General features: G+C 42.9%; 1 protein-coding gene across 1 annotated transcript; it reads left to right on the plus strand.

Annotated features, from left to right (window-relative positions):
• Positions 1 to 5,969: 5,969 nt before the first annotated feature.
• cmtm7 (CKLF-like MARVEL transmembrane domain containing 7) lies at positions 5,970 to 13,903 on the plus strand. The gene is made up of 5 exons (XM_063198645.1): positions 5,970 to 6,181; positions 8,915 to 9,091; positions 10,616 to 10,714; positions 12,519 to 12,600; positions 13,094 to 13,903. The coding sequence occupies exons 1-5, from the start codon at positions 6,068 to 6,070 to the stop codon at positions 13,105 to 13,107; spliced, it is 486 nt and encodes a 161-aa protein (XP_063054715.1). The 5' UTR covers positions 5,970 to 6,067; the 3' UTR covers positions 13,108 to 13,903.
• Positions 13,904 to 18,942: the final 5,039 nt, after the last annotated feature.

Here is an 18,942-nt window from a genome sequence, read left to right on the forward strand (position 1 = left end):
TAGTCTAAACCATTTCCAAACTTGCTGGCTGTATCTACGCCGTAGCCTGGGTCCACCCATTCTTCTTGTGTCGATTCACAAAAATTTGCAATCAAGTCCACACGATAGGATACTTAATCATTGGTTATGGTTATGGTTATGGTTATGGATCCACCGATATCTCTATCAATGTTGTTGATGCACGAAGCCTCTCCCAAGGCCATGCCGTGTTAGACGACGTTTTGGTGCCATAGAGCAGAGGTTCCCAACCTATTCCAATTTAGGGCCCACTCGAAATGTTCACAAATGTTCAGGGTTCACCTCTGACCGAATTAACAATACAACTCAAATACTCTCTTTCTCTCTCTATTTTTTTTCTTCTTTCTCTTTCTGTAATGTTGTTTTGTTTCTGTATTTGTTGTTTGTTGTTGCTTTTTATCCAAAAAATATTTTCCTTCTACTGTATGTCACTAAGCACATGTTTTTTTATGCATATCGTTGTAAAAGTTGGAAAATGTAGTAAATGAATAATAATAAAAAACAATACAACTCAAATGAATAACAAGTAGCAACACACACAAATATTATTTTAATTTTCTCAGAAAATAATTTCAAGGGCTACTTGGAATATTTTCAAGGCCCACCAGTGGGCCGCGACACATAGTTTGAGAATCACTGCCCTGTGCACTCCTGTGCCTCCTGTATGACTGAGCGCTCAGAGGCCCGTACTGGTGTTCACGCTCCCTTGGCATTTCCTGCCAACCTCAACACTACCATTGTCCTTCTCTTCTGCTGTTTAAAGAAACAAAGTCAGTTCATTTGTATCTAACGGTTAGGTCTATTTATACAGTGGTTCTCAACCTTTAAAAAAAAAAAAAAAAAAAACCCTGGACCCAATCACAAGCCTCCAAATGCCCACCTGACTTCATCATAAGCCTGCCAACACCCCCCTAGTATTAGAAAATTAGAATTAGAAAAAAAATGAAATGTTAGAAATAGATAAATAGAATAAAATAGAATATTAGAAAAAAATAAAATGGACTAATGCAACCCAATGGAAACTAAGCACCCTCCCCCTCAGCAGTATCCTTGCCAATGCCCGCCTAGAGCTCACAAATGCCCCCTCAGGGGCTGTAGAGCCCCCGTTGAGAAACACTAACCTTTTCAGTGTGTTATAATCGGACTTTAGACCCCTCTGCGCAGAGCCTCTGTTATAACCTTATGGTGACCACCAATGGTAATTACCAAGTCCTAATCTGTTACGTAAGGCTCTCTGTAATGTCAATGGCAATGCTGTTATGATGTAGGCTAGTTGAGTCTTTTCAGCAAATGAGTGAATGAGCCCATTGGCACCTCTGCACAAAGATGCTTCTCAAGCATTAATATTGGTTCATTGAGATCACAACCAACAGGGTAATTCTGCATGTAAAGGGGTATTCCACTATTTTGGGGCTGAATACAGTTAAAATCGTTGCTCTGGGTTTATAAAGGTGGTAAAGTGTCTTATTTTTCATGTTAGGCGTTGTCTTGTTTTAAGGTGGGAGTAAGTATCTAAGCTAGTGAGAGTCAATGGATCACACATGCTACAGTGATCCATTGACTTTCACTAGCTTAGCTACATACTCCCTCTTTTAAGTTGTCTTAAAGTAAGACAACGCCTAACATGAAAAATAAGACACTTTATCACATGTATAAACCCCAGCTAACGATTTTAACTGTAGTAGGCCCCAAAATAGTGGCATACCCCTTTAACCACGTAGGTTAACCTGACCTGACCACACACTACACCCTGCATGGGGGAAGATGAGAGGAAAGCGCAGGTCATTGAGTTCCACCCACCCACCTCACACATACAGTATACTATACAGCGTGTATGTATGCGTATACCATAGTTAGTATATGGCTATCTCTACTGTATGCTGTATATGTACAGTCAGAGACGGCCAGCTCGACGTTCCTTCCTGTTTCACTTATGAGTCCGACCACACCCCTTTAGGAGCTCAATGCAAAGAAAGGTTGAAACGCACACTGATGACTTCCCTTTTCTTCCCTTTTCATTTCGAGACAATTTGAGCAAACACAGCCCCTTCTCTACCGGATTTTCATCTGGGGTGTACTCACTTTTGTGAGTAGATGTTCAAACATTAATGGCTGAATTTTGCTGTTTTCTGAGTGAACAAGAAATTTAAGCGGTTAAATATGTTGTTAAAAGGTCACTAATGATTGTGTCAAAGTGAAATTTCTGTAATGCTTTCCTATGAAAATATATACTCACAAATCTGCAAAAACTGTGAGGTGTGTATTCACTTTCGTGATATACTGTATGTCTATGCATTCACCTGTTGCTGTGGGGAAGAAATCGTGACACTTGGGCTACATAGAGGTGCATTTGCTTTCGACCAAAAGAAATGGTTTGTTTCTGGGTGACAATGATAAGACCTTTTTAATGGCATGAATATATCCATAGTTCAATAGTTAGTGTAAAACGGTTAATGGTGGTAATAATAGTTCATATGGTGCTCAACATTCTCTTTCAGAGGTGTTGTGAAAAATGGTCAGTCCCCTGAAAGAAAGTCATTTTGGGGCCCCTATCCCAGCCAACCACCCCTCTGTGAGCCTATGTGAAGCATGGCCCGGGGGTTCCCTGGCTTGAATTGTCCTGATCTAACCCCCACTTTAGCGACACACAACACTGTCACGGCCAGATTAACGCACAGGCTAGGTATGGCTGCAGCCTATAGTAGGGGCCCCCATCTGCCAGGAAGCCCCTGGTTGGCCAGGTAGCGAAGGGGAGAAGAGTTGCCCAGCTGGGACTCGAACCCAGACTTTCTGGGGTAGTAAACTGGGGCTCTGACCGCTACACCAAAGAGCCAGGCTCGTTGGCATAACAGTCAGAACACACCCACAACCCTAGTGATGGTCACTCCATCACACTGCCTTTCCCTTTGGGAAGCGCACCCGTGGGCTTCACACACTCATGGTGTCCCTCATGCAACTGCCCATCATGCTTCTCCCATCCAGTGTGCCCCATCATCAATGCTTCACTCATCACTGGGGTCCCTCACACCAGGTTCACCAATCCTGGGGGTCCCTCGCATGGAATTACGGCTCACACACAATGGGTACGCTTCCGATGGCCTCAGGGCAGCCATCCCACTTCTGACACCATTTGTAGCGAAGGGGAGTAGAGTTGCCCAGCCGGGACTCGAACCCAGACCTTCTGGGGTAGTAAACTGGGGCTCTGACCGCTACATCAAAGAGCCAGGCTCGTTGGCATGACAGTCAGAGCACACCCACAACCCTATTGATGGTCACTCCATCACAGGCCAAAAGTGAAAAAATGCATAATTGTGACACGATACAATATTGGAAAATAAATCATGTGTCATGTTGAGTACAGTTGGTAGACATGGCCCCGAGCCCTGTTGTCAGTAGTTACATAGCTTTCATCTGGCCAACCGAAATGGATGATGACACAGCCCTGGAAGCGGAAGTATTGTTTTTGTGTCATCATCAGCAAGCGGTCCGCCGCTGTCATCTTGCATCACCATGGGCCTATACTATAAAGCTGGTTCAGGATAAGTTAAGTTAAGGTTAAGTTAAGAGGTAAATCATCTAATGCAAGAGCTTACCTTAAGAAAATGAGGACTCCAGGCTCTTGTATTAGATGATTCACCTCTTAACTTAACCTTAACTTAACTTATTCTGAACCAGCTTTGTAGTATAGGGCACCATCTCACACAAATACTGAGTTATAATAGCTGCATACAACAACAGAAGCTTAGTACCAGGTTTCCAAGAGCAATCACTGTTAGGCTACTAGTCAAGTCAAGTCAAGTAGGTCAAGTAGGTTTTATTGTCAATTTCTTTACATGCACTGGTCATACAAAGAATTTGAAATTACATTTCTTGCTTTCCCATACAGACATAGACTAATCTAGGTAAGGACATAGACAGTATAGACATAGACAGTACTTATACATGGACTTAAGACAGTATGGACATAGACAGTGCTCATACAGACATTTAAAGTGCAAGACTGGACAACAGAAGACTTGTAGAGGACATACATTAAGAGGTATTTGTTGTGCTTTTGTGCTTTTCCTAAAAAAAAGTCCTTTATAGCGTTCTGACATGGTAATAGTAGCATTTTGAAGAAAAATAAGTATTAAAAAGGTCTGTCAAGTACACCAGCAGCAGTGTGTGTGTGTGTGTGTGTGTGTGTGTGTGTGTGTGTGTGTGTGTGTGTGTGTGTGTGTGTGTGTGTGTGTGTGTGTGTGTGTGTATGTGTGTGTATGTGTTTAGTGCAGGTAGAAGGTGCGGTGTGCGTCTTGTGTGTGTGTTCGTGTGTCTGTGTGTGTGTGTGTGTGTGTGTGTGTGTGTGTGTGTGTGTGTGTGTGTGTGTGTGTGTGTGTGTGTCAGTGTGTGTATGGTTGGGTTTAGTGCAGAAAGTGCAGTGTGCTTGTGTGTGTGTGTGTGTGTGTGTGTGTGTGTGTGTGTGTGTGTGTGTGTGTGTGTGTGTGTGTGTGTGTGTGTGTGTGTGTGTGTGTGTGTGTGTGTGTGTGTGTGTGTGTGTGTGTGTGTGTGCATGTTTTGAGTTAGTGCAGGTTGAAAGTTCAGTCACAAGTATAGTAGTGCAGGTGGAATGTTCAGTCTCAGATATGGTGGTGGGGGATGGGGGGGGGGTTGTCAGTGGCCTTGCTGGCTAGAGGCTGACAGTGGAGGGAGAGTGGGTTGAGTGTTCAGCATCTTGATCGCTTGGTGCATTGTGCTGCTCGCCAGCCTGGTGGTACGGGAACGGAGGCGCCTGTACCTCTTTCCAGAGGGCAGGAGGCTGAACAGTTTGTGTGCAGGGTGGCTTGTGTCTTTGATGATCATCAGTGCTTTCCGGGTGAGGCGTGTGGTGTAAATGTCCTGCAGGGAGGGGAGTGGTACTCCAATGATCTTCTTCGCTGTGTTCACAACACGCTGGAGTGTCTTCCTGTTTTTCTCCGTGCAGCTTCCTCCCCACACTGTGATGCAGTTGGACACGACGCTCTCTATGGTTCCACTAAAGCAATTGCAGAGTTTATTTTCACGAATGGACAGTATAGAGTGGTCAACACCTTACTGAGCATTACAGGAAAGTGTCAATAAGGGAAATCAGGGGTGGATAGGCCTATGTGTGTATCACCGTAGCCTCTTAGTGCAGATGGGGTCGCCGGCGGGCCTATTCACTATTTGCTGAAAATACTCAACTACATCATAACAACATTGCTATGATAGGCTATTACCGAGAGCATTATAGGCTAACAGATTAAGACATAGCCATAACAATTTTGCTAACAGTGAGGTTATAACGTAGGCCTGTGCTAAAGGGTTAATGCACGCCTGCCCACCAGTGGAACGCTGTAATGGCCACTGAAAAAACGTAATTACCACAGTACTACACCCTGCTATGACCATGCACAGGGCCTTTAGTAATACACCATGACTTGCCATCGCCATTCTGGTAATAATAACCATTCTGGTCACAGCTTATTTATAGAAGGGGCAATGTCTTATTGGGTTACCTAAGATGTGTGGTTTCATTGTAAAATAACATTTAGGCCTACCAGTAGGCCTAATACAGAACATGACTGCTGTTGTCTTTTATGAAGTGCTAGTTAGATAGACTATAGGCCTATTATTCACACACACACACACACACACACACACACACACACACACACACACACACACACACACACACACACACACAATGCCTAAAATCACGAGCATATAGGGCCAATATCCAAGTGTAGGCCTATGGCTACACCGAGGGCTACTGCCAATTCAGTTCACATTATTCGTGGATTGTCCACTGCAGTAGTGATTTTGGTATGCTCTCTTTCCCCGCGTCCACTCTAGAACAGCTACAACTACAAAGTCAACATTTTGTTAAAAGCAATGTGCGCCGCGTGCCCCTCCTCCCCCGCGTGCATGCTGGTCACACCCTATGAGAAGTTCGACACAGCACAGCGCACCGCATTCAGCACGGACAGGACACAGGCCTGGACGATAATCACATTCTTGTTAAAACGTTTAGGTTCTACTATAGAAACACACAATGTCTCACGTCGTTACAACTACTACTACCACCACAACGTCATCATCTGGCGGAGGGGTCGTAAATCTCGGTTACGGTCGCTCTGTCTCGGGACTTTTGAAAATCGCGCAAGTGGTAAGTGATTTTCCCCGTCTGCAGTGAGAAATTCCATTGCGTGTTTAATACTCGTATGTGCCGTTGGTCTGTAAAAAGCCAACGTAGGTTCTTGTTGATCATGTCCATGTAGGCTAACAGCGGCTGCAGCCTCCTGCTCAAAGCTGGCGACAATGTAACGAGATCAGATGCTTCGCGAGTGCATGGACATAATGCTTCCCCCCATTCATGTGATTGCCAGTTTACGGTGACATTGTTGTGGTTGGTTTCAACAGTCAATTTTTCAAGTGTGAGTTAGTCTCATTTTCACATCTTCATGTTAACCTTTTATTTTATTTTATTTTGTCTTTGTTTTAATAATCTATTTGGTAATCTCTTTTTATCCAACCTTTTCCAACTTGGGGCCCACTTGAAATTTTGGGGCTCAAATGTTTGGGGCTCACCTCTGACACACATAAAACAATACAACTCAAACTCAACAGCAGCACACAGAGAAATATCATTTTAATTTTTCAGAAAATTATTTCAAGGTCCACTTAGGCCTAGAATTCCAGGCCCACAGTTTGTGAATCACTGGTCTAGATATAGCCTAACCAAATATGTTACAAACGAATAAGCTCCTTGAATGGTAAGGTTTTAACTCAACTTTGACTTTTTAAAAAACTGCAAAAAATGATAATCATACTGAAAGGAAGACGATGACTTGATTCATATCCTGCACTCATCCTGCCAACCGATGATGCGATGACTAGATGTTTTGACTGTTGCCTAGCAAAGAAGTGTTTCTGTTTATGCCATTGACAGTAAATAGAATATATCTACTGTCAATGGTTTATGCATAGGAAGTCTTGCAAAAGGTGTTACTTTCTTCAGAGGCAAAGTCATATCAATAAGGAAAGTCATATTACATGGCGCTGTCATGGAACTTGAATTTTGAACATTCTTTTAGGACTTTTTCAGTGCGTGAAAAAAGAAAGTCAACCTATGCTGTATTTAGCTGAGGCATACGTATGCCTATACATTCTATGTTTTATTAGGCCTATTATTCCTCTCTTCTCTTTTTAAACATTAAGTCAAAGTATTAAATAATTCATATGAAGGTTTTTCTGTGACCTATTACATAACCCTACATTGCACATTATGAGAGTCTGTCAGCTCCTTTGTAGAGTTTGATCCATACTTACAACCGATGTGAAGGAAGGATGACTGGCCATCACTTGTGCAGGGGGTACTCCCTGACTGCTGTGTTCACATTACATTACATTACATTACATTACATTACATTGCATTGCATTTGGCAGACACTCTTTAATCAAAGTGACTTACAATGAAGTACATAATCAGTTAACATCACTGGCAGATACAAAGTGCACAGGAAATGTGCCGCTATGTAGGGTTATTTTTTTTTTAAGTACATTAGCACAGGGTAGACTAGTACACACACACATACACATCATGCCATAGAGTCTAGCCCTGGACTGTGGCAGTAGATTATCACGAAAGAGAAGAGTTTTTCCTTCTTGAAGGTTGAGAGAGATGTGCCTAGTCTTGCAGCCTCTGGGAGATTTAATGTACAATACAAAAAGTCAGAGAATTCACACATACTGTAAGTTACACAGGGGATGGACCACTCAGACGATAACTGAAAGGAAAGGATAAAGGTCTGCAGCACTGTTCGATGCTCCCAACAAAGTCTAATGGCACAATGTTTCAGACGTACAGTATACGCACTACCCATGTTCTCTGTTGCTCTTTGATGAAGGACTGAGGGTTCGTAACATTGTGCTATTGAACTTAGTTGGGAGTATAGAACAGTGTTGGTGACGTTAATCATTTCCTACCTGTCATGTGTACAAGCCTGGCTCTTAGGAGTAGTGGTCAGAGCCCCAGTTTGGTACCTTGGGCAGCTGGGTTTGAACCCATGCAATTTCACCTCCCTTCGTTATAGGAATGACCCCCTGGAGGAAGACGGGTTAATAACTCATCTCACTTAGAATTGTTCTCTAGGTCAGTGGTTCTCAACTGGAATAGTCTTGTGACCCACAATTTGCCGTGGTCAATACGTTGTGACCCAAACTGCGTGTCGCACCATCAGATTCTTCCAATAATAATAAAACATATTATCATGCATTTCATAATAGGCATTATTATTTGCATTGTATGCTGATATACAATGTGTCTTATGAAGTAGTGGAGAGGAAAAGGTCTGTTAACCATGTTTCACTCTGTCTTCAACATCATAGTCATTTTTAGTGCATTGCTTTACAGCTCCGCGACCCACCCAGGAACCCTCCGTGACCCACTTTTGGGTCCCGGCCCACCAGTTGAGAATCACTGCTCTAGGTCGTCCTCAGACGAGCCTTCCATCGTTGCTTCCAGTCATCCCGATTCTCCATACATCTTTTCAGTTCGCTGGTACTCTGGGTTCCTGCGTCCTTCTTGAGTATGTCCACATATGTTAGTGTGGGGCATCCTCCTACCCGGCACCTACGTGACGGTTCCCACAGCACCAGTTTGCTTTCATTTGTTCTCCACTAAAACGCACAGGGAAGAGTGGTGATTTAGTTTTTATAGACCTGAAATAAGAAAATAAATCTGCTTAATCTTAACTTTTTGACTAAGATGAGAATCCACACAGACCTGATGTAAGAAACGTGCAAACAAAAGTGTTGTCGTGTAACAAACACTGTTCTACTATGTTTTTCTGGCTCTTTTGACGTGTAGGCCTATATCTCTTGCTGTGTCTATCTGCAGGTGACACTGCTGATTGCCTACTTGTGTGTGAGTTTGTCCAGAACTTGGACGGACTACTCTGCGCTGCGCTACTTTGAGGTGGTCACTCTCTGGTTCCTCATAGCCTTCTCCATTTTCTTCCTCCTGCACATCCTCAGGCTCACCAGCAAAATACCCTGCATCAACTGGACCCTAACGGTAACTTAACTTGGCAATGGTTTAGAAGTATTGCAGTACACTTATGCCTCTTTTCCACTGCCGGTTTCTGGTAGGCCTACAGTTCGACACAGCGCGACTCGGCCACCAGTTTTTGCTTTACGATTGAGCTGTGTGGTGCCTATTCGAAAAGCAAAAGTGGCGGCCGAGTCACGCTGTGTTGAGCTGTAGGCCTACCAGAAAACCTGTAGTGGAAAAGAGGTAGTAGTAGCCTATTTCACTGTTTTGTTTGTTTTTCTTGTTTTGTCCTCTGTCTTTGTTTTTTTTCTTTCTTCAAAGCGTTTAACTTGATGCCTCTTGACCAGGACTCCCTGGAAGAAGTCACTTTGACTCAATGGGACCTTTCTGGGTTATATATATTTAAAAAAAAATACCCACCCGATTATATTATTATTACTGTATGATAAGGTTGTAGGTAGGTATATCCATCACAAGTAGGCTACATAATATCACATGCTCGCCAAGGAGAGAAACTGCAAAATAATGTGTTGCCTAGGCTACTGTAAGTTTATCATTATTCAGATTCCTACTGTACATAATGCACTCAAAGCTTTCCCATTTCCGCACTTGCTAAGTGGGCAACTGTGCTGTAATGGCTGGGGAGTTGCCCTGGGGATTGGATGGTTTCATGTTAGTAGCCATTAGCAGTTGGAGGTAGCTTATGTGGGTGGGATAATGAATAACCAGCTGTCCCTACATGCTCATTCGTGACTGAAGTGCTCTGGATCAAGGCGTTTAAAGTAACACTCCACCATTTTGGTAATATACGGTATAATATTTGATATAATATTACATGATATTAGCACGTCATTGAACCAAATGGGACTAGTTGGTACCTGTCAGTTTTTGCTGCCCTCCGGTTCAATGATTGAGAATGAAGATTGTTTATCCATATCTTGTTAACAGATATGCATGTGTTCTCTCTCATTTACAAGTCTGGCCTGAACCAGGGATTGCAATTAGCCAGTCTGCTAGTGCTAGTCTGTTTGTTTGCAACATCACATGCATTTAGCATTTGGCAGGGGACCACGTTGCTAACGGGCATGTAATGTCCATGTTGTTTATGAGTGTTTAGAATGCACGTAGAATGCGTCTCGTCTAATCAGATATATGGAAAAATATATCGACCAGATCTAACTACTCTATACTATTTATACTGAAGCTAACTGTGGCACTGGAATTATCTTGTACATAGCCCCTGTCAAGTATGCGTATATAAACTAAACTAAACTAAATTAAACTTATTCCCTGCCCATTTTGGAAATGACTTGTGTGTTTATTGACATAGGCTATCATTCAAAATTGTACTTTTCACAAGGGGTGTATTCATTAGTACTACTGAGCACTGTGTAATAGCTTTATGGCTAATGGTGGTATTGGAATTATCTTGTACACGCCCATATCAAGTATGCTAATAAACTGAACTAAACTAAATTAAACTGAACTAAACTAAACTAATCTTAACTAATCTTAACTCTGACTGCTGTTGCGTGTGCTGTGCCTCAGGAGTTCCTGCACTATGTGATTGGTACCATCCTCATCTTCATCGCGGCCATAGTGGTGGCCATAAAGGCACATGGGGTGAGCGCCCTGATCGCAGGATCGGTGAGTTGTTATTGTTATTATTATCGTTATTATTTTTGTTATCATTATTATTATTATTATTATTATAACAGCAACAACAACAGTTCCTCAGGATTAAAACATATATATAATTTGCTTTATTTGGACTGGAAATTGTGAGGGAGTGTGACAGGAAATGAGTGGGAGGAGGAGAAGGATGGGGAAATGGCGGGCAGGGTCAGACTCGAACCCGGGTCCCTGCACATACACTATGCTGAAGCTCCTTAGCCAACTTAGCCACAGCGCCCCCTCCCTCTGAGGGTTTTGTTATTTACTGCATATCTTCCTCCAGAGATGGGACCAAGTCACTAATTTGCAAGTCACAAGTAAGTCTCAAGTCAGAGTCGAGTTACAAGACACATCAAGTTAAGACACATTTGACCAAGTCCAAGTCCAAGTCTCATTTCTCCCAAGTCCAAATCAAGTCTGAGAATCAGTAGCATACAAGTCCGAGTCAATGCACAAGTAGTTCCTTATATTTCCAAGTCAAGTCTCAAGTCAAGTCATTTGTGACTCAAGTCTGACTCAAGTCCAGGTCACAAGTCACAAGCCCCCATCACTATCTTCTACTGAATTCCAGTAGTAGTGACAAGTTCTCAGCTTGACCTCAGGCTAAATCAAACACGGTGTCTGTTTATCACTTGCGGTTTCTTATCATTTTGAATATTTTTGGCCAACTGCCGTAGGAGGAAAGGAATTTTATCAGTTTTGTAGTTGATGATGGCCCTGACTGGACTACACTGTATATAAACAAAGACTTTAAGGCAGGGAACACGTGCATGTGAAACTAGCGAGGCAAAGAGAGGCAAAATTCAGTGTTCCATTCTGACGGCTCAACGGCCATCAGGTTGCTGCTACGAATCAAATCGATTGAAATGTTTATTTTGTTGTTTTGATTGGCTGCCGCAGGCGATATTCGCTCTTCATTTGCATAATGTTAAACTTGGCCAGATATTTTCGCTTCACTTCACCTCTGTTCACTTGCCCTCGCCACACTTTGCTTTCCTCATAGGAATGTATGGTGAAGTTTGCTTCACTTGGCTAAATTTGCATGTATGTGGGCCCCCGCTAACGGAGTACAGCATTCAAGGATTTTCTTGAAATCTATTTAAAAAAATGAAATGTAAAAAAGGATAAGCTCACATGTCAAGATGAGTCATCAGTTGCTGAGTATTTCTCATCTATGAGTTATAATGAGCTGGAAATGCAGGTGTGATGAATGGGTGTGGAAGTAGAGGTGTGTGAAAGCTAATGTAGCCTGCTATGTGCGTCTCCGTTGAGCCGCAAATTGAGATGCGTGAAGGCTGATGTATGAGTGTTCCCATTGGGCGGTAAATGTAGATAGGTGTCGGCTGATGTATGTGTGTGTCCATTGAGCTGGAAATGTAGGTATGTGAGGCCCAAAGTATGTGGGTATCCAGGGCCCTTTTCTCATCACCAGCCAAAATGGCTTGTTGATGATAATCGTACTAGCCAAACACTCACTCATTAATGAGTTTAAGTGGTCAGTAAGTTGGTCTTTTCTACTAGTCAAACGGAAAGTTAACCAGCATTTGGCTGGTTGGCTGGTGTTAATTTAGGGCCCTCTGTAGGTATCCATTGACCTGGAGATGTATATGTATGAGGCTTAATGTGGGTATCCATTGAGCTGGCAATGTATATGTATGAATGTAGGTATCCATTAAGCTGGGAATGTATATGTATGAGGCTTAATGTGGGTATCCATTGAGCTTGTAGATGTGTGAGGCCTAATTTATGAGTGTGTGTTATACTGTATATGTTGCAGGTCTTTGCCTTCATTGCCACTGCTCTGCTGGGCTACAACGTGTGGACTTCTTACCGAGTCACTTGTGGATCACAACCCACAGGTACTAGTGAGTTTTTTTTAGCACCCATACCTTTCTTAACTGACATACTACAACACTGCAATGCCACACTTCATTAACAGAACTCGTGCTTCCCACATTTTAAGCAGTTTAAGCAGTGCATTCATTCACCTGGATGACATGGATTGATTGAGTAAATGCCATCTCACAAGGGAGTAGTGTAGATGGAGCAGAGAAGACTCATGAACAGAACAATGAAATAATGGAATATATTTCATATGAAATATTCAAGCAGCTACAAATTATACCCAATACTCTGTTAGATGTGTTTTTGTGTATATACCAGTTTGGTCTACTAATGGCCTAGTACAGGAGCATCGATGCAGGTTTCAAATCCACAGAGGTGTCATTTCTCATGAATCGTTATGGTCAGGAAGTCATCATCATAAAGTCACCGTAAGCAACAGCGTCCATGCATCACCTCTCAGACAATATAAACTAATCAGCCCTTTGACCTCTCCTCCTCTTTGTTTAGGCGCAGCTGTTTAAGGAATGACATGCTCCCTCCCAAGACATGAGACGCCTCAAGTTTGAGTCGGGATAAGAAAGCACTTCTACTGTTTTGGTATTGCATGCCAAGCTGCCTTGGGCGTTTTCGATCAACATTGATAGCCTACATTTTTCAAATTGTGCCTTTTAAAGAGGTCAACGAAGGATTTTTATGAGAATGAAGTATTAAGAGCTTGGTAACACTTTATTTTAGCATTACATTAGCACTAATACATACGTTAATGCTTGTATACTGTACAAGTTGCCTTACAAGTTACTTATACAGACATTAACATTGTATGTATTTGTGATAATAGATGTAATGCTAAAATAAAGTGTTACCAAGAGTTTGTACAATATTTATTTTAGCTTTTTATGTATTGAATGACAAATGAGTTTCGGGTTTCACTTCATGACATTGTGCCATGTGAGGAGTTTATTTCCAAAACTTAAGAACATAAGTGCATTTTTATACAAAATATACATTTGAATAGAATAGATTGGAATATAGATTGAATCATTTGTTTCTACAAAAAATTAGCCACTCTATGAACTAAAAAAAAAAATAAACCCAAAAAAGTGTTAACTTCACAAGCACAACATATATGGTGGGACCAGTTTTTCATTTGTTGACTGAAGTGAGTTTTTGAAGTAGTGGTCAGCTGATCTTTGCCAACCTTTATAGTTTCTTTTTATACAAACTTCATTGACTATATTATTATTGTGTATGCTTTGTGTTGGTCCAGATTTGGACATGCAGCTGTTTACCTTTTCCATAAAGTTGCCAATTTCATAATTCCCTGTGTCATTTGTTTTTATATAATGTATTTTATGATTTCTATAAGGAGAAAATCTCCTGTGAGAGTGAGCAATTCTTAGCCTGGTTCTCACCGACGGTACGTGTGTGTACCTCTGTCTGGTACCATCTACCATCTGGTAGCGCTGCCGTTAACATGCTCTTCTCGAGTAGAAAATAGACGGAGCATTTGTTGCTTAAATATCATTGGCAACTCGCATTGATGAATCACAGGACATCTTCTGGACTGTATTGACTCTTTAGAGATGAACAGAAACGTTTTTGGAGGAATTTGTTGGTGGCGAGTTGCAATAAATGCACCATTTATTTTCTCACTCGAGAAGAGCATGTTAACGGCAGTGCTACCAGACGGTATGTGTACACACACTCATCGTTGGTGAGAACCAGGCTAAGCAATTCTGCTCTGCAAAGGCAAAGTCTTCATGATACCTCCTTTTATATTGTGCTGTCCAATGCCTTATGGTTAAAATGGTGTCCATCTGAAATATATTGCTATGGTATGACAAATTTGCAATAACTACAATATCCCACCTAGTACCAAGGCTTTGAAGGCATTTCTATTGTTTCAATATTTCTGTAACTTTACTGTACTTTGCCTTTAGCCAGTCTATGCCCTCCTAGTGACGCAAGACCTTCAGCATTGCTTCTAGTCAGGCCAGGAGCAATACAAATATCGTTTCTGAGCTCCTCCCACTTAGTCGGGAAGCAAACAACCAGTAGCAAACCAAGGGAGCCGGATCAACCATGCCGTTTGGGAAATGTTAATTATTATGCTCTTGGTCAGACCAAGTCTCGAAGAGATTTGAAAGTCGATGATAATCAGGCTACTTTGCCTTGGCAGGGCAGGCTTGTCTTGTGTTGAAAGGCATCCCTGCACTGCTGGGAGTGAGACTGCAGTAATGACTGTGGGGAAAGGAGGAGATCCCCATGACATCATCATGTGCTTCACATCCCCTACAGTGTGTTGCTATATTTAGGCCCGAAAGGAGGTCCCTCCTGTCGTTCAACCCTGCAATCGGGCACTGTGTAGGGTCTCCCACTGCCCTGGGCTGTTGCGAGAACAGAGCATTCACTTAGGTGAAAGACTGCAACACAATCAGGCTACTATACCTCAATCAGCAGCACCGCTCCTTTGGCCTGGGGCTGGAGTGAGACCAGAGGCACAGCACTCTCCTCCTCCCCCCCCCTCTCCTCTCCTCCTCCTCCTCCCCTCCTCTCCTCCTTCACCATCATCACTTTCCCCTCTCCTCCCCCTCTCCTCTTCATCCTCCTCCACCACCACCTCCTTTCCTCTCCCTCTTCTTCTCCTCCCCTCTCCCCTCCTCCTCCTGCCCCTCCCATCCTCTCCTCCTCCACCTCCATCACCTCCTCCTCTCCTCTCCTCTCCTCTCCTCTCCTCCTCCTCCTCCACCACCATCACCTCCTCCTGCCCCCCTCTCCTCTCTTCTCCCCCTCACCTCCTCCCCCTCCTTTATGACCTTATATGGGGCGTAGAGTCTGCGCCACAACTACTGAGGATGAAGAATGTCCAAGTTTACACACTGCACAAGTATACTCTCTTTCAAACACCAGTCCAGTTCAAACTAATCAAACAAATAGAATATAGACCTACAACAAATGACAATGGGCTCAGTCACAATTTACCATTTTGATAGGAAAAGATTCCACAGTCAGTTCCTTTCATTGCTATGATAACTTAAGGCAGTAATGATACTATCAAGACTTTTTTTCGGGCCTAACCAGTGATCGAGAATCTGTAAAAAAAAAAAACCCTACTGTGTTAGCTTCAGTAGTCCAAGTTGGTGTGAATGCTTCAGCTCACAGTTACATATTCAAATAAAGACAAAAGGGAGTTGAATTAAACTTGTTTTGACGTACGTAGCTAATGCAAAATACTTCAAGAAGCAGTGCTCCCCCTCTGACCACACATTGCTCTGTTTATCCCTGCCATACGGCGCATATCTGTCTGTCAGTTACTAAAGTAAAAGCTAAGGACTGGTGGGTGGAGTACCGCCAGGCGAGCTATTTACAGCAAAAGAGAGGGAATACCGGACAGAAACAGAGCAGGGATGAGGGAAACCCATACATGGTCTTCGATGGCGGCGCGCTCACAACTAGAGATGCACCGGATCCAAGATCCGGTTCCAGATCCGGCAGGATAATAGGGTTTTTCACAGGATCCGGATCCGGTTCCAGGATCCAGGATCCGGTAGCCGAGGCTTTTCAGTCAAAATAGTTTCAGCCAACGTGATAAAAAGGGCCCACGTGAGTGAGTAGGCTATGTGTTTCAAGCCTTTCGTAGGATCCGGTATCCAGTTCCGGATCCGGCAGGATCTTAAGTAGTGGATCCGGTATCCGGCAGGATCCTAAAAATCAGGATCCGGTGCATCTCTACTCACAACGCCACAGAAGCTACAGTACCTCTGTCGTCAATGTTTTGGTTTTGTTTTGTTTTTTCGAACACATCTTAATCGAGGGCTGAGATCTGAAACTCTAGAACTCAGAGGCTTCCCGAAAGACGTGGTGGTTAATGGGTCATTTATCAGTGAGGAAGTGCATATGTACAGGCTAAGAGTGCAGAAAGAGAAACACGCTGATTGCACGCTCGAAAAGGGAGAGAATGCAAGGGGGAAAAGGAAGGCGAGGGTGTGTGTGTGTGTGTGTGAGAGAGAGAGAGAGAGTGTGTGTGTGTGTGAGTGAGTGTGTGTGTGAGTGTACAGTACGTGTGTTTGTAGAGGGGTGGGACAGGGAGAGTGGTGGAAGAAGTGAGAAGTCAGACTTTGTGTTTGGAGTGGTGGAGGGGTAGAGTTTTGCCGTACGGAGGAGAGCGCATGGAAACAGCATGACTCATTCGGTGCGGCCTCTCCCTCCTCCTCCCCATTCTCCCCCTCCTCCTGGGGCCTGGGTTGGGTTGAGTGGCTGAATCACTGGCCATCTTGTGCTGTTTTCCTTAACAAGCGCGCTCCTGATTTATTTTCTGCTTCCTTTTCCACCTAACTCCTATTCTGTACAGAGGCGGACTTTCCATTAGGCAAACCTAGGCAATCGCCTTGGGCCCTGACCAAATCTGACCTCCAATAGGGGTCCCAACTGTCACAGCAGTCGCAGTAAACACACACAAAAGTAGCCTTGATCTTAATTTGTCATTTATATTATAATAATAATAATAATAATTATTATTATTATTATTATTATTATTTACTGTATGTTAAGTAATCAAAGATATAAATGAGACGGAACATTGAAATAGTCTACTTTTTAGGGCCCCATGTTTATGTTTCGCCAAGGGCCCCAAAATAGCCCCTAGACCCGCCCCTGATTCTGTATCCTTTTTGCTCCTATCAACCTCTCATCAGGAAAGGCAAGAGAAGGCAGCTGAAGCATTTGAAAACAAAGGATCCGTGTAGTGTATCCTACTGTATGAACAGGAAGCGGCATCTGTCAGAGACGCTTGCTTCTTCAAAGCTGTTTTCTTTTTTCATGTAGAAAAAGAAAAAGCCCACCTGGGAAACTCCAACTCCCATTATTGTGACAGCACTCCACAGCACACAAGTGAACACTGCACACAACAAAATTGCATTTTATGCCTCACCCATGGCGCCCCAAGGGAGCAGTGCGGAGGGACAGTACCATTGCTCAGGGTACCTCAGCCGTGGAGGAGGATGGGGAAGAGCACTGGTTAATAACTACCACCACCAACCTGGCGGGTCGGGAGCCGAACCGGCAACCTTTGAGATACAAGTCTGACACCCTAACTGCTTACCCATGAATGTTGTGATCTAGTTCTGTGGACCCCAGTCCAGACACGACTCCTGATATGGAGCACAGAGGCTGTGGAAGTAGAGTGGAGTAGAAGGCCACTTCCAACACCACACTTTCACAATGGCTGAGGGAATTAGCCTGGTTTTACCATACTCAGCATGGCTACATCTGGTAAAGCGGGGGCAGGCCGTGGGGAATACCATTCATGCACCCCCTCTTGTGGAGAAACTTGGTATGACATAAAAGGCCCCTCCCATATTTGTAGCGCCAACATTAGGGGCCTATAATACTACAAAGCTGGTTCAGGATATATAGTTAAGGTTTAGTTAAGAGGTAAATCATCTAATAGAAGAGCCTGGAGTCCGCATTTTCTTAAGAATGTATTAGATGATTTACCTCTTAACTTAACCTTAACTTATCTCAAACCAGCTTTGTAGTATAGGCCCAAGGCTACAGACAAAAAACAAATAAACAAACAATCAAACAATAGCCCACATAAATAATTGTACGCTTGCATGCAATGTTATTACTCTAAAACCTTTCAGTTTAGTTTCCTCTTTACTATATATAGGACAATGCTATCAGTGTTGCAACTGTGCACTGTGCATTATCCTGTTTAAATAGCTCCTTGTAAGTCGCTTTGAACAAAGGTGTCTGCTAAATGCTAATGTAATGTAATATATACGTAAGGGAGGTAAATCGTGCTTATGGCCAACTCCAACTCCCATTGTGACACAGCTAGGGGTGGGCATAGATTATTTTTTTTAATCTAGATTAATCTCACTGTAATTATGAAATTAATCTAGATTAATCTAGATTAATCTATATCAAAATGGCTCATTCAGAATAGGCACGATAGCGAAATAATGCCGAAAAAAACCTTGGGGTTTCTTAAGACAGATGGCGCATTAGACCAGAGCTCATCTTTTTTTCCAAAATGCATCTCATCTTCAAAAAATGGTCATGTTGATACTTGGAGATGAAAAAATCACAGCAATATGTGTAAAGTGTGTCCAATATGTTAGGAAGCATTTACAGTTATAAGATACTGAAATTTCAAAATGAACAGCGCTATAAGTTGTAGAGGCAAATACAGATAAATCTATCAAACATTTAGGCTATTTAAACAATATTACCTCAACAATTCAGCATTTCTAATGGGCAGAGAGAGAGAGAGAGAGAGAGAGAGAGAGAGAGAGAGAGAGAGAGAGAGAGAGAGAGAGAGAGAGAGAGAGAGAGAGAGAGAGAGAGAGAAT

This window comes from Engraulis encrasicolus, chromosome 5 (assembly GCF_034702125.1).
Source record: "Engraulis encrasicolus isolate BLACKSEA-1 chromosome 5, IST_EnEncr_1.0, whole genome shotgun sequence".
NCBI lineage: Eukaryota > Metazoa > Chordata > Actinopteri > Clupeiformes > Engraulidae > Engraulis > Engraulis encrasicolus.

Bases quoted from the DNA above. Each gene is read 5' to 3' on its own strand.
- cmtm7 (XM_063198645.1), top strand. From the start codon at position 6,068: ATGTCTCACGTCGTTACAACTACTACTACCACCACAACGTCATCATCT. The intron at 6,182-8,914 runs GTAAGTGATTTT...GTCTATCTGCAG, and splicing joins TTTTGAAAATCGCGCAAGTG to GTGACACTGCTGATTGCCTA. The intron at 10,715-12,518 runs GTGAGTTGTTAT...TATATGTTGCAG, and splicing joins GCGCCCTGATCGCAGGATCG to GTCTTTGCCTTCATTGCCAC.